The sequence below is a fragment of the Elgaria multicarinata genome, chromosome 6 (assembly GCF_023053635.1).
Source record: "Elgaria multicarinata webbii isolate HBS135686 ecotype San Diego chromosome 6, rElgMul1.1.pri, whole genome shotgun sequence".
Taxonomy (NCBI): domain Eukaryota; kingdom Metazoa; phylum Chordata; class Lepidosauria; order Squamata; family Anguidae; genus Elgaria; species Elgaria multicarinata.
The window spans coordinates 47912942-47940540 of NC_086176.1; the positions used below are offsets into that span (position 1 = coordinate 47912942).

General features: G+C 38.7%; 1 protein-coding gene across 4 annotated transcripts in view; it reads right to left on the minus strand.

Annotated features, from left to right (window-relative positions):
• Positions 1–27599, minus strand: part of PRUNE2 (prune homolog 2 with BCH domain) — a 137325-nt gene that overhangs the window by 48316 nt on the left and 61410 nt on the right. For all 4 annotated transcript variants that reach the window (XM_063129363.1, XM_063129364.1, XM_063129365.1 and 1 more), the window contains exons 7-9: positions 10659–10817; positions 1789–8440; positions 551–1358 (exon numbers count right to left, since the gene is read on the minus strand). In XM_063129363.1, the coding sequence (XP_062985433.1) occupies positions 551–1358; positions 1789–8440; positions 10659–10817 (7619 nt within the window). The remainder of the gene's footprint in view (positions 1–550; positions 1359–1788; positions 8441–10658; positions 10818–27599) is intronic.

Below are 27599 nucleotides of genomic sequence, written 5' to 3' on the forward strand. Positions count from 1 at the left end.
GTCCCCTCCCATCAGCTCAGTGAACGGAAAAAGGGAGGACCTTGTTGGAAGAATTACTTTGAGGCAGTGATTCATCTGGAATGGGAGCCAAAAAAAATCAGGGAGTTCCCAAGTGAGCTGTGGCATTTAAAGGTGTTAGCTATTGTTCATCCAGCATCACTTTTTCCTGGCTCATCCAGGGTCATTTCCCCCCCCCCTTTTCAACTGGGGTGCACTCCAGCCCTATGAGAACTTACCTGAACTCTACCTACCCCCATCCCATGGGTCCCCTGTAATTTGTGTCCCTGTTGAGGACTCTTATTGGCAACACTAAATATTCATTTTTTCTGTAGTGGCACCCACCATCTGGAAAACCCTCCCCATGAAATTACAGTAGGTAGGAGAGGATCCATAGTAATTGGGTGTTCCACCCTACACACTTTCTACTAGTCCAAAGTTGTATCCAGCTCTGTGTAATGAAAAATACCCTGTATCTCAGATGATCTGTGTCCATTTAGCCTATATTCATAAAGAATAAAATCCGAAATAAAATGTACAGGCCTTTTCTTACCCTGTTACATGACTGCATTTTTTTCCACTGCCAACGAATTCAGTCTCTTCTTCCGTTTCTTGTTCTGTTTCCATGCCATCTCCAGGACATTGTCGTGAATGGACATCCAATTCACCATCACCAGCAACAACTTGTAGCCAAAGAGCATCTGTCCCTCTATTGTGTGAAATGTCATCCTCTTGTTCCAATGATTTGTGAGGCTTTCTCTCTACTAGAGTTTCAGCTTGTGTCTCAGAGCTCAGTTCATGGCTTAAAAGTTCTTCTGATTCTTGAACAGAATGTCTAGACAGTGAGTCTGTTGTGTCTGTCCTGCTACAGGTTTCTTCAGGTGATATATCATCCGCTCCATTTTGGCCCACCATTGTCCATTCCTGATCTTGCACAGGGCTTCTGGGCGATTTCTTTTCATCTCCTAATTTTTGAGGCACAACAGCAGAACTTTTCTCTGCTAAATAAAAAGAATCCCATTCAGTTTCCAGTGCAGACTGCCCTTCACTTTCATTTATTATGGAGATTGACTGAAATGTATCTGAGGAGTCTGCTGAAAAGGTTTCAAGAGAATCCATTTGTTTTGCAACTGCAGGAGCTTCCTGTGAAGTGAAATTGCTTTCTCGTGTTACCAAGATTTCTTTCCTCAAAGATACATTTTCTTCACCATTAATGACAACATAATCCATCTCTAGTGAAGACTGATCTTTGGCTTCCTCTAATTTTGTATCTTCTTCCTTGTTTTTCCCCCTTGTTATCTCTGTGCTATCTGTGGACTTGGACCCTTTATCGTCATTATTAAATGCATCATAAGGAGCTTCTGAAATGAAACAACCATTTTAGAGCAGGTAACTCATTGCTCATGCTCATTTTAAAACACAAAATAATTTTCTATTTGGTTTATACAGCTCCTGTTCTATTTTTTAAAATTTATTTTTATAGGTTAGGTTTAATGAATTAGTATCTCACCTATACCCAAAGTATTGTAAATTATTTACAGCAATATACAACATTTGTATTACATATTGTGATACATATAGCTGAGCACAAAATCTGATTTTTACTTTGCCAATATGCAGAATGTAATAATTGCCAGCTTTAGACAGGGATTACAATGGAAACATTCAAGTTTTGAATCCCTGAAATACAAGCACAATATGGTCCTGTATATCAGCATCATACTACATCACCTACATCTACATTTTTATTGTTTAGAAAACTTTTGATTAGTAAATGCACTAATTACTTACCATTGGCTGTGCTTATGACTCCACCTGCTGGTGAATCAATATGAATTGATTCTGCTTCGTATTCAAATTCTCTCAAAGAATCGGCAGACTTAGGAGTCACTTCAGATTCTAACAATAAAGATGCCCAGTCTTGAACTTCTTGAGAACATCCCCCAGCCTTGCCATTGGAATCACCAGGATTAGATTCTGAAAGATTCCTTTCACCTGCTGATGAATCAATATTACTTGAATTGATTTCATGTTCAAATGCTTTCAAAACATAAGAAGGTTCACATGTCTCTTCAGATTCTAACAAAAGTGTTCCCCAGCCTTGATCTTCTTGAATACATTCTGCAGTCTCAGCTTTGACATCAGTAGTTTTACATTCTGAAATGTTAATTCCACTGCCACCAGCTGGTGATTCAATATTACTTGAATCTGTTTCATACTCAAATCCTTTCAAAGTGCATGAAGATCCAGGAGTCCCATCAGATTCTAACAACAGAGATCCCCAACCTTGGTCTACTTGAGAACATTCTGCAACTTCATCTTTTGTATCAATACTAGTAGATTCTGAAATGTTCATGTCACCTTTTTGAAGAGTGTATTCTGTACCAAATGATAAATCAAATGGAGAAGTACATGCAAGTGGTGATAGCTTAGCAGGTGATTCTATAAACCATGGGCTATGAGTCTCTTGCATATTTTCAGGTTCCGATATAATATTAGTAGCATATTGACTTTCTGTACCATATAGGAAATCTTCATTGTCTTCTTCTAGGGAGGCTTGCAATGAATGTTTCTTTGTGAGTGGTGCATGTATTTCTGTTCTTTCTTCTGATTCATTCTCTAACATTGTCAGAGGATTAGTAACTGATATCTTCTTGATCCTATGATCTCTTCCAACTTCACCAATACTAATATGTGTACTGGATGATTCCGGTTGGTCAGGCATCCCTGCTATATGGTCAAAGGCTGAAATTTGATTATCACATACAGAATCACCTGTGGGCAAAACTGGGGTAACGCCAGGATCCATAGATTTAATCTTATCTATGGAAATGGAGGCTCCTTGTTCTTCAAAGCTTTTATTTTCAAATGCATTGCTTTCCAGAGTTACGGGTACTGCTTCCAAAGTTCCAGTATAGGGGCTTGGCAGATCCACTAGTTCAACTGTTGTTTTCTTTGCTTCATCAGATTCCTGCATAATAGTTTCCTTTCCAATTTTGGATGGTTCTTCAGTTCTAGGAGCTGTTAGTTGGTAGGATTCACTATTGCTTGTTTCATAATTATTTGGAAGACATGGATTCTTTCCTTCAGGACATACCTCTTCTCTGTCAATTGCCAGGTGCTGATTAAAATCAAAGGCTGTGTCTTCATATATATCTGACAGCATGGGAGACATCTGAGTAGCTTCTTCAGGCTCAGCTAGAACAGAAGACTGTGCACATGTTTGCTTGCTTTCATATTCATGGCAAACATCAGGACTGCTTGAGGCCTGTGAACTACTGTCTTGATCACAGTGATTTAATATATCAGGATTTTCTCTGTTAGTTCTCAAAATAAAAGGCTGTTCAACATCAGTCCACAAATCTGGATCAACCATAAATGCCTGATCGTCTCCAGGGGTGTTATTTTGTAATAAATCTGGAACAAATGAGTTTTCTTGTGGAACTCTGTCTTCATTGCATGTTGGGCTGGAAGCCTTTGCTGTTTTTAAAGGTAGAGAAGGATTAGATGGAGATTTTTCAATAGTGCTTAACAGTTTTTCACCAAAAGGATTTTCTATGTTTTCTTCATTTAGATTGCTGGAAGTTGTATTCATATTATCTCTGAACAGAACAAGTGCTGGATCTACCTGAGCAAGTGCATTCAACAGGCTTGACTGTCCATCTTCTGGAACAGGTTGTATCTCTTGATCTATATCAGAAGTAACAAAAGATTCTTGATTTACATCCCTTTCATCCTTATGTGATGGTGACAATGGATCACACTCTTCAGAGTTTACAGTACCGTGAACTACTCCTTCGTTTTGTTTAGTTAATGAGTGTTCTCCATTTGTACATTCACCTTCGCTATTATATTGAGTAGATTCATTTTCATATCTAGCAGCATCTGTGGGATTTGCTGCTTTTAGTTTTTCATTTATTTCTGTATGTACTCCCCATGCATCATAGGCAGTGGCTACTGTATCATTAATTTTTAAATTGTGATTGGAATTAAATTGTTGATCTTCCATTGAACTATTATCTTGTCTTTCTACTTTCCACCATTCTGAAGAATCATCTGGAAACCCAAGATCTTCTACTATGGACCTTCGATTTTCATCTAATGCACGTTTAGAATTACCTTGCAATAGCACATCCCATGCATCTGAAGACTTTGGACCATAATTTTCTTCATGATTTATAGCAGACATTTGCGTGATATGATCACATAATTCACTCTGAATTGTTCCCCAATGCACTAAATTTTCAGAAGTTTCATCAACATAATCCTCCCTTGAAGTATGACAAGCAGTAACATCTTCAGAACTTTTATTTAATGTAGTTTGATGGACATTTTCCTTTAAATTGGGTTGAGCACCTGAACTTTCTGAATCAACTGAATGGCTTGCTTCACGAGGCTCCAAATATTCCTGCTCTCTCATATCAACCTCCAGTTTATCAGGGTGCAGATCTGGCTGTGTTCCTGTCTGATGTACATTTGAATATTCTGGCTCTTCATCTATTCCAGGACTTGATAAAGAAGACACTGTATCATCATCCACATGAGCATTCCAAAGGTCTAAGTTTTTAGGAACTTTGTGATCAGTGCTTGCTTCAGATTCTTCTTGGCTTTTATTTTCCAGTGTTTCTTTATCAGATACTTCCACTTTACCATCATTTGTGAGGTCCCAAGCTTCTTCATTTTCTTTTTTATTAGCTGCTTGCAAGTTGTCCCAAATATGTATATTTGTAGAAGAATCACTTACATCAGGACTTGTTGCGCTTGAGTGTGTATAATCATTAATAGAATCACTACAGGTGTTCTCTTCCATGTAGGTGTTTTTGAGTGGTATATCTGTTGGAACACTATACATGGTATCTGACACTTCAAGCACTTCATTTATCTCAGGATTTAATCCATTAGACTGCGCTTGTTCATTCACTGATACATTCCAAGTATCTAGAATTTGGGACAATTCATGATGAGATTCAATATCAATGCATTTCTCATTTGAAATCTTACTCTCAGGTTCCAGACTTTCAGATGTTTCACTTCTCTCGGAAGAATCCATATCATCTGACAATGATTTTTTTATTGTAGACATATTTATTGTATCTAGGGCTTCAGTATGTTCTGCATATGGATTGTGTGAAATTTCAATTGTTCTTTCTTGATTTTTACCCTCCAAAGATGTTTCAGGGTTGATTAGCATTTCTGAAATATTTCCAGGAGTTTCCAACTCAAATTTACACATTTTCAAGTCTGGTATTGACTCTTCAAATAAATGTCCCTGACATTCTCCTATTGCTACTTGAGTTTCATCAAGTAGCAATGAACTTGATGGCTCTAACTTAGAAACATCCTTCTCCAATTTACTTCGTATACCCTGATTTTCAACCAATAATGGAGAATACTTTTCTTGATTGTTCTCCTCTTTAGAGGAACTTGGAGAAGAACTTTCCATCTCAGGGTATTGTTGTGCATTTAGATCCTCATCAAAATATTTAGAAACTGATGTAGATCCAATGCTCAAATGATGTTTTGGTTGATCAACTATGTTATAATGTACGAAATATTCATTATCGTCTTTGGGAGATACAGCAAAATATTCTGCATTGCTATCTGGAGATTCTTTCTTCTTTTCCTCATGGACAGGATGAGTCCATTTGGGAAATGGTATACTTATTTCAGGGGATTCTGCTGCTACTTCTTCTAGACTTCTACTAGTTCTCATTTTTTCTGGTGAACTGGAGTACTCAGAAATTGGCCTACTTTCCTCTGAATTATTAACATATGAGAGAGGGAGTAAAGGGGATAATGGTGTGTTGTCATTTTGCATACTTTCATCATTAATATTGTTTAGGGTGACCTGTTTACTTCCTTCATCAGTCCCTCCACATTCCATGACCCCTTGTGTTGAGGCAGAAAAAGTGTCATTCTGCTCCAATACAGCCTGTTGATCATATTGAAGCTGTTCATCCCATTGTTCCATCTGTTTATCTAGAAGTTTAAGGCTGTCGTCTGACTGTTCATTTCCTTGTACTTGATCACTAACTAAAATGGTGCTCTTCATGTCAGTTATACCCAAATGGGGAAACCTTCTGTCCTCAAGGATGACTCCAGTACTCATTTCAGGGTCTTCTTCTGCTGTGTGGATGATACTATTTAGAGGTGAGTGACCATTTTTCTGTGCAGAAATCAGCATTATTCCACAGTCTTCAGAACCAGTAGGGCTATTTTCATCAATACAGCAGTCATCTGAAAAATGTGTGGCACTTTTTTGTTCTGAATCAAATAAAACATTGTCTGTTACAATATTAACTTCAGAATGTGCAGTTTCCATTTGGTTCTCATTATTAAGTGGTGATTTCCAAGGGTCTCTATTTTCACGACTGGAATCAGACAGACATATAGGAGAAGTTTCTGGTAATGATTTCTCATCTGCTAAATCATATGTTTCAGGTTCATCTAAGCCCATTTGATCAAAACTTGGTTCTCTGTCAGAATGTTTGCCCTCAATTTCTCTTTCATCTCCAACCCCCGTTGGTGATATATATGAGTCAGACGTTGAATAATTTGTATCTGGTGGGGAAACAACCAAATCTTCACCTGTATTTGATGAGATGAAGTCTGGATCTCTGTATAACAAGAAGGGATCTTCCCAAGAGACAAAGTTTCCAAGTACCTCTTTTCTGACATTTGAGTCATACATACCCCATCCATCTGTACTGTCAAACTGTTTGGCCTTATGTACAGTGTCATTTGGGTGTTCCATGGCCACTTTAACATTCTTTTGCATATTGCCAGGATCAGATCTTGTTTTTCTATATGCTCTGTTATTTTCTGTTGAACTATCTTGCCCTTGGTTTTTGGATTGTAAATCTATTTGATTGTTTAGATTTTCACATTCATTGTCTTCAGACAGTTCTGACAAACACTTAGACATAGCCCAGGTGTCAAGATTCTTTTGTGAAATGTGATCAAACTCTACCTGAGGAATATTCCATGCACCCTCTGAGCCATCATGATCAAACTTTGACCAAACATTAGGTGAATCTGTCTTGATGTGTCCACTATTACTGTTGGTATTACCCCATGAACCTGGCTGACTGGAGTTCCACATGTTAGCAAAGTCTTCCATTTGTTGTTCATTATTTTTTTGTTGGTATCCCAAAGTATGCTCATTCTGGGCAAAATTAAACCTCTCCTCCCAAATGCCTGTTCTTGAACATTCCATATGCTTTGGTTGGTTTTGCATACATACTGAGTCTGAAGCTCTTCTATCTGTTTGCTGCCTCAGTGGACCTGCTTTAGAATCTTTCCATGAATCAGAACCCTGAAATACAGATTCTGGTTCAGCTGAACTCCATGTATCAGCATTTTTTGAATTGAATTCAAAACCATCCCACCAGCTTCCATACCTAACACGAGATTGAGAACTGCTGACATGATCAATTTCATTAATTTTTTTAATGATATCTTGTGGATAAAATAAAGGTGGTCCACTGTCTAAAGGTGAGGCTTCCACAAGACTGTTCATAGGGGTTGGTGGGGTTCTTCTCTCAACACTTTTCAATAATTCATTAAAAGAGGAAGAATCATTTTCCAAGTCAATCAAACTTGATTTTGTTTTAGAAAAATCTCTAGGATTTTCTTGCTGGTGGCTACATCCATCAAATTCTCCTATGCCTTCTTCATTTCTTGTCACTGGTAAATCACTTGAATAATTTGCAATATCACGTTCTGATACATGTCTCTCATCAGCCACTTTTGAGTCAGCTGGTTGCTGTTCTTCTGATGAACCACTGTCATGGGAGAAATCATCAGCAGGGGAACAGCCCACTGAATGAGAAGATTCTGTCTGAACTGTAGCCATTGGAGCTAAATCAAAGTTGAAAAGATCAAAATTGTCACTGCTGTTTCCAGACTGAGGTTTTTCTTCTTCAGCTACTGCTCCTTCAGGAATAGGGCTATAGGAATCAAAACCAGAAAGGAAACTGTGATGAGATGCTGCCCCTTCAGCTACAGGGCTATCATCACTAAGAAAAACTGAGCTCTCCTTGGAAGATCTGCTGCTTCTAATAGTAGCAAGTCCACTATCCGGACTCACAAGATCTATGTTCACATCAGCATGGGCTTGGGCAGATCCATTATGATCTTGAGGGTTCTCTATAAAGTTGACAACATTTGGCTGTGGTTCAATGTCAGAACCATACAGCTCCATAATACCAGAAGACCCTTGGGAAAGTGGAGCACTTCCAGCAACAGCTTCAGTGGAAGATGTTCTACTGTTCGGTGCCATTTCTGGGTGTCTCCTGCTGATAACATCTTTCATTAAAAGAAAAATTTCATCACAATTTGCTATGGAATTTTCTTGCTCATAAATGAGAAGTTGGTCACATCCATATTCAAGAGGATCCAATTCTAGGCAGGGATTCTGACATTCTTCTAACTCGCAACAGATCTGTTAAGAAAGAATAGTGGTGTTATTTTGGGGTGGGGAAAATATTGCCCTTCTCATTGCCTACTATTTTTAAAATAACGTTTTCCAATTCTGATAGTTAAGCAGTTAGAAATTGAAAACAAACTTTATAGAATTGGTTTCTCTTTGAGAAAAAGAACTGGAGATTTAGGATGACTTTGCAGAAATCTGGTTATATAAATACATATAGATTAGGCAGATATTAAAAGGCTTTAGAAGCAAACAAACTGAACACACAGGACTACAAGTCCAAATCTCAACCTGCTACTTCCAGCTTTTCTCACATTCTAGCATATTCTGATTGAGGGGATCAGTTTCATGTTCCCTCAACCAAGCCCACTATCAGTGTTTGCAAGGATATGATAAATGTTGGGGTCCATGGGCACATAAGGCCCTACTACAGCTGATGCCAGTTGCTACCATCCCATTTGCTTCTTTTAAAATATATGTGGTGGTGACACCCAACCCAGTGTTGTAAAGAAAAGTGCCATCTTGAACCCCAGAATGCTACCCTAGGACCCAGAGGCTTCTAGGGAAATCAAGATGGTGGCAGTAGGTGCAGACACTTTGCTCAATGATTTTCTTCTCAGTGCCAGGTAAACGTATTTTGGATGTTAAGCTTATTTAGGGATGAGGGAGAGGGCCAATGGACACTTAGCCCCACAAACCTGACAACAGCCCTGTCCCTACCATCATGCAGGTGTGTGCAACACAGTGTACATTCTGTGAATAATCCATAGCAGACAACATCCACATGCAGTCACCCACCCCGCTGCAGCAAAGCAAAGACCAGCCAAAATGCTTATAAAGATTTAAAAGGAAACTTAAATTTTCTAAAAATGTTAGACCTTGATATAGTCCACATAGCTACTTAATCCTCATAAGCACAGTGCACCATAAAGTACCAATTAAAATAGTGGGATCCCTTCCATTAATAAATATAAGTAAATAAAAAACTGTATCCAAAGTCCCTTCTAATCTGTTGGTTTCAGTTCTGGATAAGCTAATAGTTAATGGGAGGAACAGGTCATCAGTGGGCAATCATTCTGAAGTACAAATTATAACAATATAATTGTGGCATTAAAACCTATTTCAATGAATTACTCATGTTAACAATTAGATGACGCCATGTTTCCAGTCAAAATCCCATGAACTTTAGGGGAGGGGGAGAATCTGTATCTGCCTCAGCTATCTGGATCTGTTTGATTTTGGTTGTAGAACAAAATTGAATCAGGAAAGCTCTATTTTGATCCAAGTGGAGCCAAAAGGTTCTGGTAAGTCTTGAAACCAGGTAAGTCTGGTTTCAAAGAACAATAAAAAATCTTACACATTAGAGAAGAAGGATGTTTCCAGGGGAGTTTTTTTTTAAATTTATTCTGCTATTATTTACAGAATTTTACAGGGGTGGGGGGAAAGGGGGTACAGACATCTTCCACTTGTAACCCTCCCATGTTTTCCCACCATTTCTTCCATCTTTTTTTCTTTACACAGAAAATCTATTAAGAAGAGAAAGACAGAATGATTTAAAGCCACAGTTGGTTGCAATGTGTGCTTGACGGAATTTGCATATTCAACACCTGGCTGCAGCTTGCCGTGTCATGAGAACCCGGCCAGTGGAGATTGTGTATGGGTTAAACAATGCTTGCACAATGCTCCGTGGTCTGTTGTTGGTTATGTGAGGGTTATTTAACCCTCACACAACCCCCGCTGCCCAGTTTGCACAACACAACAAGCTGCAGCCGGGTACTGAATATTCAAAATGGCAGTCTGCATGCAACTCCATGCATTGGCATATACTGCAGTTTACTGTGGCTTAATCTGTCTCTGAGTAGGAAGTCTAAAAAAAATGTGGAGGAATCCCTAGAAGTTTATGAAATAAGTAGCAAAAGTAAGATAAAATAAGGAAAGATCCAAATTGAGAAAATTGTCCAAAAAAGTTTTGCCTCATAAAATAGTTGCATTTATTTTCTCTCCTTTATAAAATTATGTTTTATTGTACTAATGCTGACAGATAATTGTAGAAATTAGTGTTCTACTCTCTATAAATGCAGTAGTGTTTACACTTCTTACTTATTTTTTTTAAGTCTCATACATCATACAATATACATTTAAAAAAATAAATGCAAAAGGTTATGTAATGATTTATTCTATACTACAACACGAGACAAAATTACTTCATTCTATCCTGCAGGATATATACCTGATTCCCCAGCTCCATGTTTTCTGAATAAACTGCTATTTGCCTTTTTTCCTGTCCTTCTTCAGATAAATAGCTGGCCAAAATGACAAGGACATCAAAACCATATTTATCTACAAATGTTTTTAGGTCTCCAGTCATGTTTCTGTGAAGCAGGCAGTTCTGAAATATGACAAAGTGATATACTGATTGAAGGAATTAATTGCTTCTACTCATTAACATCCAGAGCTAACTCGAACAGCTAATCAAGTTAATGAACAAATCAGTGGGATCTTGTTCATACTCTTACAAACCTAAATAATTATTGTTGTGTCATGGTTCACCCTGTTCAAGCATAGTTAAAAGGGCATATTCATATATTTATACATTCATTAGGGATACTAAAATGTTTTTTTTTTTTCAAATGCAAGTGTGTTATAATATAATTATGGTTACCGCAGCATATAATATTGAAACAGTCACTATAAATTTGAATTATAGCCAGAAATGTAGCTTGTTGATTAGAATTATCTGGTGGGCACATGTTACACAAATACAATAAAACCGATAACAGCACTTAAAAACAAACAAAATAAAAGCAAAGCCGCCACCAGAAAATAGATATCAAGGCAGCATGGAGTAAGACAGTCTTAAAATACAGATTTAAAAATATCATTAGGAGCAAAGCAAATAGCAAGCTAAACATTTACATTTAAAATGTAAAAGCCTAGATAAACTAAAAAGGTCTTCACTTAGTGCTGGAAAGACAACGAAGTCAGCACCAGGTAGTCCTCTCTAGGGAGGCCATTCTACAATTTGGGAAACATCATAGAGAAGACCCAGTCAGGAGAAGCTACCCACCAAATCTCAGTATGTGGGGATATTTGGACCAGGGCCTCAGATGATGGGCAGGGACATATGGGGAAGAGATTTATTTATTTATTTATTACATTTTTATACCGCCCAATAGCTGAAGCTCTCTGGGTGGTTCACAAAAGAGATGCTCTTTCAGACAGTGTGGCAGCATCCACACTACTGCTTTAAAACAGTTTATAACGGTATTGACAACTGTTGGAGCCCAGGCCACACTCCATATACACTTTTTAAAGTGTCATATCGTGCTTGGTGTAGATCTGGCCTGGACAGTAAATCAGTAGAATCCCCAGTTTGTCCCAAGCATCCAACACCATGAGCCTGTTTGCACATCATGACAGTCCATCATAGCTTAATTTACCTGTGGAAGCTGTTACAGTATGCTGGGTGTCCATGGACACCATTTTTGCATGGTGCCTGTGGGTGTTCAGCTTGTCATTTATTTATTTATATTGACTTATTTATTAAATTTATATACTGCCCCATAGCCGAAGCTCTCTGGGCGGTCACATTCATGTCATATGAATCTAGGCAGCAGGGGATGTTTGAAGATTAGACTACTCTCAAATCACCCTAAAACAAGTCATGGGTTATTTGAGACTTGTCTAACCCTCAAACGCCCCCTGCCATGTGGGTTTGCATGACATGACAAGCTGGGCACTTATAGGCACCATGCAAAAAGGGCACCCAGAGACACCTTGCACTATATGACAGGTAAATTAAACAACAGTTTCTCTGCTATTCCCTGTCAATCTGCGCTGACTGGCATTTCTTCAGGCAGGTGGATGGAGTCCTGCATTTATTTATTTATTTATTTATTTATTAAATTTATATACCGCCCCATAGCCGAAGCTCTCTGGTCAGTTTACAAAAGTTAAAAACAGTGGAAATTTTAAAAAAGTATACAAAATTTAAAACCATCAAAAAATATAAAAACAACAGTATAAAACAGCATCCATTTTAAACAACAATTCTGGGGTCTATTAAAAAACAAAGAAACTTAGCATATGTTGTTAAATGCTGTTAAATGCATGCTCTTCTATTCTATCTCCCATGCGCTGTAGTGCCCACTTATTACTTTTGCCCAGGCTGCCCCCTCACTTACACCAAAGGAAGCTTTTATGCTCCTTGAGCGTATGAATTAGGGCACTTCACCCCTCCACTTCTACCTCAACCTGGTTTACGTCTGGTTGGGACAGCTGCATCATGGAACTATTGAGAAGCTATCTTATTATGTACAAAATCCTCTGAAAAATGATAAAGTGGTTATCTGGATCAATTCTAGTCTGGGTTCTGGCTCACATTTCCAAGTTAACTTGCAGGTAGGAGGAGAAAGAGAAAGGAAAGCCAGCTGCAGGTAAGGCTCTTACTGAGCTGGGAATTTCCTGTTGATAAGACTTTCAGTCCAAGGACGGTATAAGGAACAGCCGTTCATTTCTCTTCCCTCCCCTTCTGTTCACACACACACACACCACTGCTGCTGAAGGTTAGTTTTATGGAAGGGGGCAGTGCCGAATGGGTTGCCCTCATTTATAAGCCCAGCCAAGGCAAAATAATAATAATAATAATACATCAGTTCCCACTGCAAAAAGTAGACTCGAAGAAACATACACACACAAATACAGAAATCCATAATTAATATAATAGGAAAAAAGAATCAATATAAACTATAATCTGTTCAGTAATACAAATACAAATAAACACCAAGAAAACTTAATTTAAGAACAATACAATACAAAAAGTGTCCATCCACAATACACAACCCCTCCCCATCACCAGTACCACCACCACCATGGCCTAGAATGAACACCATAAAAGCAGTCCAAACAATTTGGCCAATGTACAAATGCCTGGGGTAGAGGGTGAATTACATCTTTGCTTGGCACCCAAAAGATGACAATGTCAGATCCATCAACATCCACTTTGCTCGATACATAAATAAGCCCAATATTTCCAAAATATATGTGTGTGTGTATGTGTGTATGGAGGGGGTCATTTCCAAGCCCTCCCAAAGTCAAAATTCATCAATGCCACTACCTGGAAGGTGTTACTATGCCAGCTCTACATGCCCAGTGCTAGCATGGTGATGCCCTATGTGATCTTCCCCACTGTTGTATTCCATCCATTACCAGAGTTGTGGGATAGCAACTGCGTCATTTGGAGAGAAAAAGGAGGAGCTGCTAGAAAAATTAGGTTCACAAGTAATTTCAACCCAAATGGTTCCACAATTCACTTCCTCTCAAATAACAATAAAAAGGGTTTTTTAAAATTGTTTTGTAGGTAAATTAAATATCCACTCAATGTGCCTGGCATCTTTATTTTCAGCTCTTGCAATAGCTCAGCAAAATAAAGAATAAAATTAACTGTGGGTTCCCCCCACTCCTTTGGTTTGTGCTTTTAGTATTTGACAAACTGTATTGTTGTCTTCTGGCTAAAGCACATTATCCTATGACATTATTGGCTTTTATGCTGCTACCAAGCAACACTTTCCCTAAATCAACAGCAATTCATCAACAACACACCACAACTGTATATTCAGGTGGGCACTTTATTCATTTCCTTCCTCCCCAACTATACACATCTGCCTTCTATCTGATAAATTACTTCTTAGTTTGCATGTATACAAATACTATTTATTAATCTACTCAGACGTGTCCAGAAAATGTGTTTTGTTTGCCCTTAAGTTAAAATTAAAATGAAAAACACTTCATCAAACGTAAGGAAGGAAAAATATTGTTTTTCTAGATTAAAGAAAGAGCTATTTGTCACAGTTTTGTGTGCCTTTCTTGTGTTGCCATCTTGGCATTGACTTAAAATAGAAGCCCTATTCAGGAGTTATAAATCTGAGTAGGATAAATGCATGAAGAAGGGGGAGTGCACTAGACCCGCTCCCTCCTTGCATATTTTAATTGCCTGCTATTCATGGTGGGTGACTTTCTGAAGAGGAGTGCCTTCTTAATCTGTGGAGCTTCTCCATGCGATTAAGAACACTGGAAAATCAGGGTGCTGGATCACATGGACAGCCTCCATGGAGCTTTCCTCTTCAGAAAGTCATCCTCCATGAGTAAAGGTCAATGGAAATGCATATTGCCAAATGGCCAAATATAGCCAAAATATAATTGGAACCAGAGTATAAGGGGATAACTTAAAGAGCACACCTGTTATGCAAGTGCCACAGGACATGGACCTAAAAGTTTGTTTAGTCCAAGTGACTGTATACTCTTTTTGTATCTTTCTTGCTGGTTTTGAGGCTTGTATGCTTCAAAAGTGAGCAATTTATATGTGGGGATGGGGGGGCTATATTTCTGGCAATCCAGATACAAAGTCCCCTTGGGAACACAGAATGAGCGGCACTGGGTTGTATTTAAAGCTAGCCAAGATGTGCCTGAGGTGGCATTGAAAAGCAGGCAAATGGTAGAACCTAGCAATGTTCTCAACTATTGTTGAGAGAGAGAAAGAACAATCCACTTCAATTGGCAGTTATTACATGACCATTTGTACATAGCTCTACATGTATTCTTACAACTTGCTGGGCTTAAGTGCTAGTAACAAACTTTACAAATATTTTTAATACTATGTTTGCTGATAGACACAGAGACAGGATTGCAGCACAATATTTATATGACAAATATTCCTATGTGCAAAACAAGAAAAGAATGAGTTTCTTCCACTTGGGCTTCGTAAGCTCTCATCCCAACCTTCTACAAACTTTCAAAACTTTCATATTATCATCATTGTCATCATCACCACCCCCCTACAACTAATGAGAATTTATTTCTCATTGAGAGGCATGCCAGTGGAAGGGGGGGGGTAGAAGTGATAATAATTCTTTTCTTTGGGTTGGGTCCAGAGAAGCGTGAGTGGAACTCTGCTTGCACAACAGGGCTTTCATGATCCTTCCTTCCCACCGCAGCCCCCTCTGCCTCAAAAAAGCAAATCTTGAAGGCCAGGGAATCTTCTGGAATAATGTGGAATGTGAAACAATGGTCTGATGTGGGAAGGGTGGATGCACGGAAATCAGAGGTTCTGTTTTCATGACCAGAAGTGCTTTTCCATTCACAGAAGGCTTTTTGGGTCTATTTTTTATTGGCAGAATCTTCCAGATTTCTTTAAACCATAGTACATATTTTGAAGCCTTTTCCACGTATGGAGCCAACAGTTTTAATTCTATTTTAAACTTAGGCCTTAGCTAGACCTAAGGTTTATCCCGGGATTGTCCCGGGGTCATCCCTGTTCAGGATATCCCAGGAGCAGGCAGGGATGACCCTGAGAAGATTCCGGGATAAACCTTAGGTCTAGCTAAGGCCTTAGTAATTATGAATAGATTAGACACCATATACCTATCTCTGTTTGGTTTCAAAATGTCTAATATTATTATTAATTAAACCATATTGAAAACCCACTGGCGTGTGGGGTATGCTGCCGTTTTGGTGCAAAACCACCAAACACAATCATCCACGTCTAGTGCTCCATAATTCCAGCTGTTTCCATTTTCTAATCACCGTTTTTTAAATACCAATTGCACAATATCTTAAAACTGAGCTCCTTTAATGTTGTAGGAACTTAATATTTTAAAACATATCTAAATATATTGTCACTTGTATATCGAGTCCTCTGTAAAGATTGCTCTTAACTTAATTTTTAATTATTTCTTCTCTTCAAATTCTAATAAATTGCAGTAATACTTTGATAACTGTTTGTTTGTTTCCTGGTGGAGGAGGGATCTACTTAAACGTGTAGAACCGTCATTAGCTTTTATTTATCTCATTCTTCTTCAATTAATTGCACAAGAGATGCCTAATCTGATGCTATTGAAAAGAAGCTGGCTCCCATCCTTCTAAAACTCATTAGCTCAAATCCAGAGTTGCAAAGGAACTTGCTTCCCTTAAGTTGTGCTCAGGGTCAGGTAATAATTTGCATTTCCCCTTGAAGTGTGTTTTATGCTTGAAAAATAAAGAAATAAATATTGTAGCAGCACTAATTCATGAGCATAATAAATTCAGCCAACATCCATCTATACCACGGCATGAGGAAATAAACTGTTCCGTATATGAAAAGATATTAGAAATGATGGTGATATATATTCTCTTGTGGAATAAAGTCATTTCACCTTATCTATATTTGCAAACAAGCAAAGGAATAAATAATGCCATTTTAAACACAACTTTGGGGAATAGATTCTTTTTGTTTTGTTTTTGTCCTTCTCAATAGTTATACTTTCTGATTGATGGCATCTGACAGTTTATTACCCATGTGAGCCCTGTGTAAATGTACATTCTATATACATCTGACTCTTTGGAGGAGCTAACTGTGTCAATATTAACCTGACCAAATTAAGAATGAGATGCCTCTTTTGTTCTTCACACTTCTCACATGGCGAGCACAATATGGCTTTTGTCAGAGGTGCTCCATCATTTTGGCTCAAGGAAACTGTCAGTACAGTTTGGGATTCGTTATTCCTGATGGGTCTAATGAAGCCTTTCTGCTGACAACTCATTTGCTAAAAATACCCAACCATCACAAAGTACAAATGAGGAATATATTTCTTTCCTCATTACCATGTTTTCCCCTCACAATAGCAATTATGTCATGAACCCCAGTGGTCTTCAAGCTGGGATAGACTGCACTTCACAATGTGGTTTATATATCAATAGCCTCTGCATAGGTCATGCTCAGTTTTCCCCCTATCTTCTTGTTTCTTTCTGTAAACTCACTGAAAAACTTTATGACATCTTTAAATTGCAATATAATAGGGTAAACACCAATGTTATTGCACACATGCCGTGCCAACAGCCTGTGTGCCATTTGTTGAAAAAATTGAGCTAATTACTGCAGACCCCCTCCTGAACACAGGCATGGACCATTTTTTAATAAACATTTTCAGGTAATGTCATCTAATAATAATGGCCTGTTCAGACAACATGTTAAGCTGCTAAACCTTTTGCAGCAAATCATTAGTATGTTTAAACCATGGTTATGTAACCACCATAGTTTGGAATGGTTCACACATCATGTCAACCCATAAAGTTTGGCTCAAAATGCTTAACCACAGTGGCTTAGCGTGTCATATAATGAGACACATTATCTATTATTCTCTCTCCCTCTCCCTCATATAGCTTACATTCAGCATCCCATAGACTTACAATAGACAGAATCTTTTGCTAAGAAAATCATGTGAATTTGGTAAGTAGTTATAGATGATCTCATACTGATCCTACAGGTAGGCTCCTTCACAGGTTACAATTTAGTGGGCAATGCTGCGAACATGTGGTGAAAGAAGAGCATGTATCTCACACACACATCCATTCCACATATTATGGAACATGACACAGATACACGTAGTAATGCTGGAGGCAGGGTTTCTCAAAAAAAAAAAATTAATTTGTGTTCCACTTCACCTGCCTCTCAAGCCTCCATAACGCAGTATAAACCCACTCTCTCCAATCCAGCCCAAGATCCATCTCCTTCCAATCCCTCATGTCTATTCAAACCTTTCCCTGTGTGGCTGAAAATCCTCCTGGTTACTTATTTATAGGGTCATTGTGGTGTAACACATAAACAGCACCTTGGCATACCTTTTTTCAATGTTTTTTCCCCTAAATTTTGTAGATTGACCATTTTTCTTCCCTCCTGGGTTTTCTTTCTTTGTCCTCTATTTTTAATCTACATTTGGATTTTATATTTCTCTTTCTTCTGGTCTTAATCCCTCTCACAAGAAAGAAAGAAAGAAAGAAAGAAAGAAAGAAAGAAAGAAAGAAAGAAAGAGCTAGGGCAAAGGAAGCTGTCTTATACCAGACAGGGCATTGGTCTATCTAATTCAGACTGACAGCAGCTCTCTGGGTTTCAGGTAGAAGTCATTCCCAGCCCTACTTGAAGGAGCCAGTGATTTAACATGATGACTTTTGTATGCAAAGCATGTGTTCTACCATGGAGCTGTGGCCCTTTCATAAGAACATAAGATGTACTGGATCAGACCAAAGTCCAGCATTATGTTTCCACTGTGGCCAACCAGAATAGCACCCTCCTGCTATTATTCCCCATCAACTGCTATTAAGAGGCATACCGCCTCTGTTACCGGAGTTAATAATTAGCATCATAGCTAGTAGTCAGTGATAGTTTAAAATTTAATATTGGATGGGGTGGGGGTGGGGAGTGTTCAATCTCTGTTAACCTGAGTTCTACTCCGAAAACAGTACATTCCCAGATTTTTCTCAAAAAAACAAAACTAAAGAGGAATAGGATTTGTTTTACCAGTAGCAGGATCAGAATATTTGGAGTAACAAGGAACATGAATTCAAGTCAGTATAAGAACAGCAGCATGAATAACTCATATGCTCTCAGATAAATCTAGTGCTCCCAGTTTCCTAGAACCTCTAATCACTTTCCAAGCCTCTCCCTTCAACGTCCCACCTTAACTGACCTAACTTCACATCTCCCCTGTATTATCTCCTGCCTCCCTGACAACCAGCAACATTCACTACCATTCACCCCTTTCCAACTGTCCACTCCCACGTAAAGATCACTACAGTAGCCTTATCCTCCATGAATGTCTTTAATCCCCCTTTTAAACCCATCTGAGCTGGTGGCCATTTTGTGGGAGGAAATTCCACATCTAATGTGCAAGAAAAGCCCAAACAGCTGCAGCTTGCATTCTTCCCATCCATTCCTTTGTACTCTGCATGAAGAGGTTTTCTGTTTCTGCGTCCCAATCAGCAGCCCTCCCAAGAGCAGACAGCTGCAGTCATGGGACAGCTACATATGACTAATGCATTGTGCCGTTTTACAATATTATTTGGTTTTAAATTATATTACACATTCTGTTATGTCTTATAGCTAACATGTAAAACTGAACTGAATTGATGGTATAGTGAAGAAATCAACTGGATTGTGCCTTATATGTTTTAGATAAATGCCAATAATAATAATAATAATAATAATAATAATAATAATAATAATAATAATAATATTAATAATAATAATAATAATAATAGGTCAGATGTCATTTATTTGCAAGCCAAAGTCCATAAAAATGATGATATGATGTTGTTGATGATGATGATGATAATGATATAATGACGATGATATTGATGATGATAATGATATAATGACGATGATATTGATGATGATAATGATATAATGACGATGATATTGATGATGAGCTTCTTCCATTTGTGGACAGAACTGGGGTACAGTGGAGGCTTTCCGTTAGAACAAGGGGAAAGGGTTGAGATTTTCTCTGAAGATGTCTTCCACCTGCAGCTCCCAGAGCTACACGATAGTTTCAGAGATGGCATTGAGGGCAGCAGGGAAGGGGAAACCAGAGAAAATTGCTGCTCTGCCCCCTTCCTTCACTACTAGCAGAACTCCACTGAGCACAAGACTGGATCCAACTATGTCATCATCATCATCGTCTACATGATAGAATCATAGAATAGTAGAGTTAAATGGGGACTATAAGGCCATCAAGCCCAACCCCCTGCTCAATGTGGGAATCTACCTAAAAGCATCCCTGACAGATGGCTGTCCAGCTGCCTCTTGAATGCCTCTAGTGTGGGAGAGCCCACAACCTCCCTAGGTAACTGGTTCTATTGTCATACTGCTCTTACAGTCAGGAAGTTTTTCCTGATGTCCAGCCGGAATCTGACTTCCTGTAACTTCAGCCCGTTATTCCATGTCGATGATCAAGAAGAGATCCTGGCCCTCCTCTGTGTGACAACCTTTCAAGTATTTGAAGACTGTTATCATGTCTCCCCTCAATCTTCTCTTATCCAGGCTAAACATGCCCAGTTCTTTCAGTGTCTCCTCATAGAGCTTTGTTTCCAGACCCCTGATCATCCTCATTGCCCTATCATCCTCATTGCTCCAGCCTATTAAGATCACTTTGAAGTTTTTTTCTGTCTTCCAGGGTATTAGGTATCCGACCCAATTTTGTGTCATCTGCAAATTTGATAAATGTTTTCTGCACCTCCTCATCCAAATCATTAATCAAAATCTTGAAGAGCACTAGGCCCAGGATTGAGCCTTGTGGTACCCCACTCGTTACCTCCCCCCAGTTTGAGAAGGTATCATCATCATCGTCTTCTTCTTCATCATCACCATCATCATTGTCTTCACCATCATCAGAGATTTAACAACTTGCCCTTTACTTTAAATAATGCAGGGCAACTTACAACACTGTTTTAAAACAAATAAAAATAAATAAGAACAATTTAACAGAGCAAAGCACAGCATGGCAAAAGAAAACCATATGGTACCACAATAAAATAACTTAAAGGAACATATTAAAATATTCCCACAGCTATTCATACCCATTGAATAGGCTGCTTAGACTGGAAAAAAAAGTCAAAGGCCATTTTCACTTCTGAGCCATTCTTATGCTCTTTGTGTGCAACATCTGAACGCTTTAAATGAGGAATAGGCCACAGAGGAGAAATTTAAGAAGAAGATTTTACATTCATGATATCTTTATATTTAAGCACAAACTGATTTACAGTGCAATCCTGTATGTGTCTACTCAGAAGAATGGGGCTTATTCTCAGGTAAGAGTACACAGAATTGCCACCTTAAGAATTACATGTGATAACAACCTCATCTATTATAGTAGAAATGGGTAACTAATAAAGAATTTCCAAGCACTCAAGTGTAACACAAGAGAAGGGCACACATTTTTCTCATACAATACACAGTTCTAGTGTACACATAGTATTTCCTGTGGGCCCCAAAGGGACCAATGCTTTTCAACTTATTCATAAATGATCTGCAAGTAGGAGTGACTGAGCAGTGAGGTGACCATGTTTGCTGATGCTACCAATTTTTTTTAATGTGCTGAAAGGATCTTTCCAAACTGGGAGAATGGGCATCAAAATGGTAAAAGAAGTTCAATATCAGCAAGTGTAAAGTGATCCACGATGGGGCAAAAAATCCCAATTCACATATAAGCTGATGAGATGTGAAGTAGCAGTGACTGAGCAAGGAAGAGATCTTGGGGTTATTGCAAAAAGAGCTAATTCCATATTAGGCACAATTAGGAAATGAATTGAAAATAGAACTGCCAATATCATACTGCCCCTATACAAATCTATGGTGCAACTTAGAACACTGTGTCCAGTTCTAGTTACTGCACCTAAAAAAGGATATTGTAGAGTTGGAAAAAAGGGCAGAAAAGGGTTACTAAAATGATCAAGGAGCTGGAGTAATTCCCATATGAGGAAAGATTACAACATCTGGGACTGTTTAGCTTAGAGAAAAAGCGAGCAAAGGGAGACATGACAGAGGTGTACAAAATAATACTTGGTGAGAAGTGAATAGGAAGAGAATTTTCTCCCTCTCTCATAATGCTAGAATCTGGGGTCACCCCATGAAGCTGATTGGTAGAAGATTCAGATTCAGGACAGATAAAAGGAAATATGTCTTTACACAGTGCATAGTTCAACTATGGAATTCAATACATATGATATGGATATAGTGATGGCTACCAATTTGGATGTCTTTAAAAGGGGATTAGACAAATTTATGAAGGATAAGGCTATCAATGGCTACAAGTCCTGATGGCTATATGCTAGCTCTGGTATGCCTTTGTACACTAGTTGCTGAAGAACATGAACAGGAGGGTACTGTTCCACCCTATGTCCTACTTGTGGGTTTCCCACAGGCAGCTGGTTGGACACTGTGTTTACAGAATGGGGGACTAGATGGAGTTTGGTCTGATACAGCATGGCTCTTCTTATGTACATCTATCAGAGAGACCTTGAAGAGAGAGAAAACTGTAGTAGTAACATGAATAATCAAAACTTTTTGAAAACCCGCCACAATAAGTGGTGTCTACCTCATGTGACCTTTTGATATGGTATAGGCCATGGTGTACTTTGTATATAGACTAGTTATAAATCGAATAAATAAGTAAATAAATAAATAGAAGGGCAGAAGGTAGATCTGTTAGATTTTTGGCTGTTTCACTGTAGATCAGCAAAGTTTTCTGTATCCCACTTTTATAACAATAGCAACAACAATAAGACTCTTCCCCACTCTAAATTGGGGCTACTAAAATGAAGACAACCAAGAGTGGATTTTTGTGGAAGAGAAGTGTCAACTCAGTTCTGGTACTGAAAACAAAAAAAGCAATTCAGTCCACTTATTAGTGGAATCTTGGGATCTCATTCCATGTAATGCATCTTGGAATTCAAGTAAAACACACACACACATAGATCCTGCAAGTTTGAGGTCTGCCCGCCCTGGTACAGACATATTTATCTTCTTGTTTCTTTTTATTTTGGTGTCTGACATTTAGAACTTCCACTCTACTTTTCAGTTGCTTGTTTACACCTTTACTTTTAAAATCATTTTAAAAGATCCATAGCACCTACTTCACTCACATAAAAAGAATACTGAGTCATGAAATATTTGATATTAGACTTGAAAGATTGAGAAAGAATGGCCATTGGCATTGCATCACAACCTTGGCGTACTAAACTGTGCAGAAAAATGACCAACGTAGTTACTGAACAGGAGCTGTCTATTATAATAAAATTGTCCCAGGTGTAAATTTATATTCAGTAATTTGTACCATGAAGTATAACTCTCATGCAAACATGGTAAAACAAAAACACATTTCTTGCTGTCAAGAAAATGTCTAGGAAAATTAATCAACCATTCATCCATTTAGGCTCTTTGCATACCCTTTTGTCAAAGAGGGAACGCTAAGAGATTTCTTTCCTCTTCCATGCGCTCATTGCAATAGATTGTAGAATCCATCAAGCCTGTGTTGATTTATTGAACTGTCTCTTAGCACAGCAGTATAACTACAGCAAATGAACTGATAACATCTCCAAAAAAAACCAGTAACGATTCAACAGTATCTGATGCATTTAATTCCCTCCAACTTCAGATTATAGATTTCTTAAAGGACCTGAATGCTTCCTGATCCCACAACGAACAGCATTCAGAAATGTTTTGAAAACTCTACATTTCCATAAAGCAACATTACTGATTTACTGGTACCTATGCCCAACTATCCAACATACCTAGTATCAAGTCTGAAATTTACTCTAGGGTTGTTCTTCATTGTTCGTACTGTTAGTGTCATCAGTGTTGAGTTATCATTTTAATAGAGTCAGAGAGAAAGAGAGGTATTTTACCTCAGTGAATTTATACCTAAACAATGATAGGGGTTGTTGTTTGAGCATACAGCTTTGCAGTGGGCTAGAGGGATTTTCCTGCTGATTTTGAACATATAATCAGGTAAACATGACGCTTATAAAGAGCCTTTATGGTGAAAAGAATGCAGAAAGTGAGGCAATCTCCCAACACTGTTTAAACGTGGATTTTATCCCTAAGTAGCATCCACTGAAACCCACAGAGCCCATTCATCACTCACCAGCTTTGCATTTTTCTTCATAAAGATATATGACCTTTGCCCATTAGATTTCATTAGCAGGGCACCATACAAGGCTCCTTCGCAGATGACAGGCTAGAGAGCTAAGCATCCTCGCCTGAAGGATTTGTGGGAACAAGCCTATCTTCAATCCTTGTCCCTGGGAGGCACTTTTAACACCTGCCAACCACAACACTATCATCAGAAAAACATTTACAGATTTATCTTCAGGCTGGTGATTATAAGAGATAATTTGTTTGGAGTATGGATAAAGTTGGTCTAGCATAAACAAACTAGACACTCAAATTACATGACGAACATCATTAACTATTGATTTAACCACTGCCGATCTGAAAGAGAAGAGACATTAGCTCAAAATTATAGGTTGTTTTAACTAAACAATATTAGTCACAAATAGGAGAAAATCGTAGCTTGAGCATTTTCTATTTACATAGTCCTTTACACTATATTCATAGTATATTTATAAAAAAAACTATACATATTCATAAAAGTATATATGAATATTCATATAGTTATCTTAATTTATATACCCAAACATCTATTCGTCCACCCATGGCTGCCCACCAGTTATAAATATGTGATTCAAATTAATAGATGCTAGCTATTAAATGTTTTGTGTGTCTCCCTCATAAAGCAACATGCTTCATTCTAGAGCCAAAATTATTATTTGCAAATATTCAAAATCCACCAAATTCCTAAATTCCAGCAGAATGAGACTGTTTGAAGCATGACTCAAATTGCATTTTGAATGTGAACATTGTAATAAAAATGTTCATTATTATTAGTAGTAGTAGTAGTAGTAATTTTTACATTTTTATACAGCCGAAGCTCTCTGAGCAGTTTACAAAAGATTTAAACATTAAAAATGATATACGCACAACAGGCAGTACACATAAAGACAACATACATGTAAAACAACTTTGAGCAATCAGCCAAACCTAAAAAACTGATCCGGATGGATTAAAATTCATCACATGCAAAGACTCCTGAACAAATTTAGCAGTCAGGGAATAAGAGGAGAGGTCCTCTTATGGACCAGTAACTTGTTAAAGAACAGAGAGCAGGGAGTAGGGATAAATGGTAAATTTTCCCGATGGAGGGAAGTAAATAGTGGAGTCCCACAGGGATCGGTATTGGGACCAATTCTTTTCAACTTGTTCATAAATGATCTGGAATTAGGAATGAGCAGTGAAGTGGCCAAGTTTGCAGATGACACCAAATTATTTAAAGTTGTTAAAACACAAAGGGATCTCTCCAAGCTGGGAGAGTGGGCATCCAAACGGCAGATATGGTTCAATGTAAGCAAGTGTAAAGTGATGCACATTGGGGCAAAAACCCCAACTTCAAATATAACCTGATGGGATCTGAGCTGGCAGTGACCGAACAAGAAAGAAATTTTGAGGTTGTGGTGGACAGCTCAATGAAAATGTCAACCCAGGCCCTTTCTACACCAGAGGGAGGGAGGGGGAGGATCTCACGAGATCCTGATCGTGAGATCCTCCCCTTAGTCCACATGCGGGCGCGACATCCAAGGAGGAAGGAGGGTGTCACGCCCGCCTTTTTTAAAAAAAGAAGATTAACGTAACTGCGCTCCAACGAAACGTAAGTTGTTGTTGTTTTTTAAAAGCCCCAAGCCTGCTCCCCCCCACCCCTGATTCCTCCTGGCCGGTTCCTTCCCTCTACTGATACCCGCTACTTGCGGGGAGGAGGGAAGAAGCCAGGATGGGCAGCCACACCTCCCGTGGTCTCGGGACAATCCCGAGACCATGGGAAGGACCAGGTTCTCCCAGGGAGTACTTATCCCTGGGAAAACCCATTCTCATCCCTCCTTCCTCCCAGAAGTCCCTGTGAATGCACAGGGACTCAGCCATGACCAGCCCGGATTTTCAGGCTAGTGTAGAAATGGCCCCAGTGTGCAGCAGCTGTAAAGAAGGCAAACTCCATGTTAGGCATTATAAGAAAAGGAATTGAGAATAGATCTACAAGTATCATACTGTCTTTATACAAATCTATTATGCGACCACACTGAGAATACTTTGTACATCTCTGGTCACCACACCTCAAAAAAGATATTGTAGAACTGGAAAGGGCAACTAAAATGATTAAGGGGCTGGAGCATCTCCCCTATAAGGGAAGGTTACAACAGCTGGGATTGTTTAGCTTCGAAAAAAAGAGGTTAAGGGGAGACATGATAGAGGTGTAGAAAATTATGCATGGTATGGAGAAAGTGGATAGGGAGACATTTCCCCCCCTCTCTCAACATACTAGAACCCGGGGTCATCCCATGAAGCTGATTGATGGGAGATTCAGGACAAATGAAATAAGTACTTCTTCACACAGTGCATAGTTAAATTAAGGAACTCACTACCACAAGATATAGTGATGGCCACCAATTTGGATGGCTTTAAAAGGAAGTTGGATAAATTCCTGGAGGTGAAGGCTATCAATGGCTACTAGGCCTGATGGTTATGTGCTACCTCCAGTATCCAAAGCAGTAAGCCTGTGTGCACCAGTTGCTGGGGAACATGGGTGGGAGGATGCTGTTGCGACATGTTCTACTTTGTTAGTCTCTCGGCGATAGCTGGCTGGCCACTGTGTGAACAGAGTGCTGGACTAGATGGACCCTTGGTCTGATCCAACATGGTACTTCTTATGTCCTTATGTTCTTATTCTAAAAGCCTGAGGAAAGATAATTGGGGGGAGCACTCCAAGAAGGCCTTTTCTCTTGTTGACGTCTTCCAAGCCTCCCTTTGATTGGGCACCCAGAGAAGGACCTTAGATATTGAGCATAGTGTACATGTAGGTTCATGTCAGGAGAATTGCTTTAGAATTGTTGCCATCTTCATTTTGCTTTTGGCCGGTTTCAAATATTAAATTCTATAAAAGAATGTCAATTATCAGCTACCAAATATTAAATACTGTTAGACCAGTTCTTCGCCCTACGGACGGGATCCAATCAGCTCCTAAGCACGACTCCACACTTCAGTGACAGAGGGTTCAAAAGCGCTTTATTGATTATAATCAAGGTCTGGTCTCTTGAAGGCGAGCAGTCAGACAGAGAAGCAAGGAATTCAGTACAGCATTTGAAGCCTGCAAGGGGCAATGCCTAGTAACAGCAGGAACCAATCAGAACGTAACACTGGGGCATAACGGTCTTTCTAATCTTCACTAAACAACCACTGTAACCTAACCTTTGTGCTGGAGCCGAGGCTTTTGTTTTCGTTAGGTAAGACAGACACAAGGAGACACCCTTGGGTACGTGGCGCTTCGCTTGCTGCATAATGGCTGTTTCATAGTTTCCTTTTTAAAATGGAGTCACTTATGCTAACAATACCATTGCATGTTTTCTATCAAATTCTGACAGATACTTTCAAATGCTAAGTATATCAACTGCAAAATATCTCCAAATACTAAATATCTCAACCGCAAAATGTCACCTCAAAAATTAAAATAAAATACTAATCAGTATTAAATGCAGATGTGCACTATTCAGGGACTATTTAGGGAATATCTGAGTATTAAGAGGCTATTTTGCAAACATCTGACATGACAGAATTTTTTAGAAGAAAATTTGGTAGCAAATTAATTTTGGCTCTATGATGTTCCATCTTTTATTATATTGATCTTGAATTTGCCATGCTCAGGCTAATGTTGTCCATTTTGGCAGAACTGGATCCAGTCCATTCCAGAGGCTGTTGCAT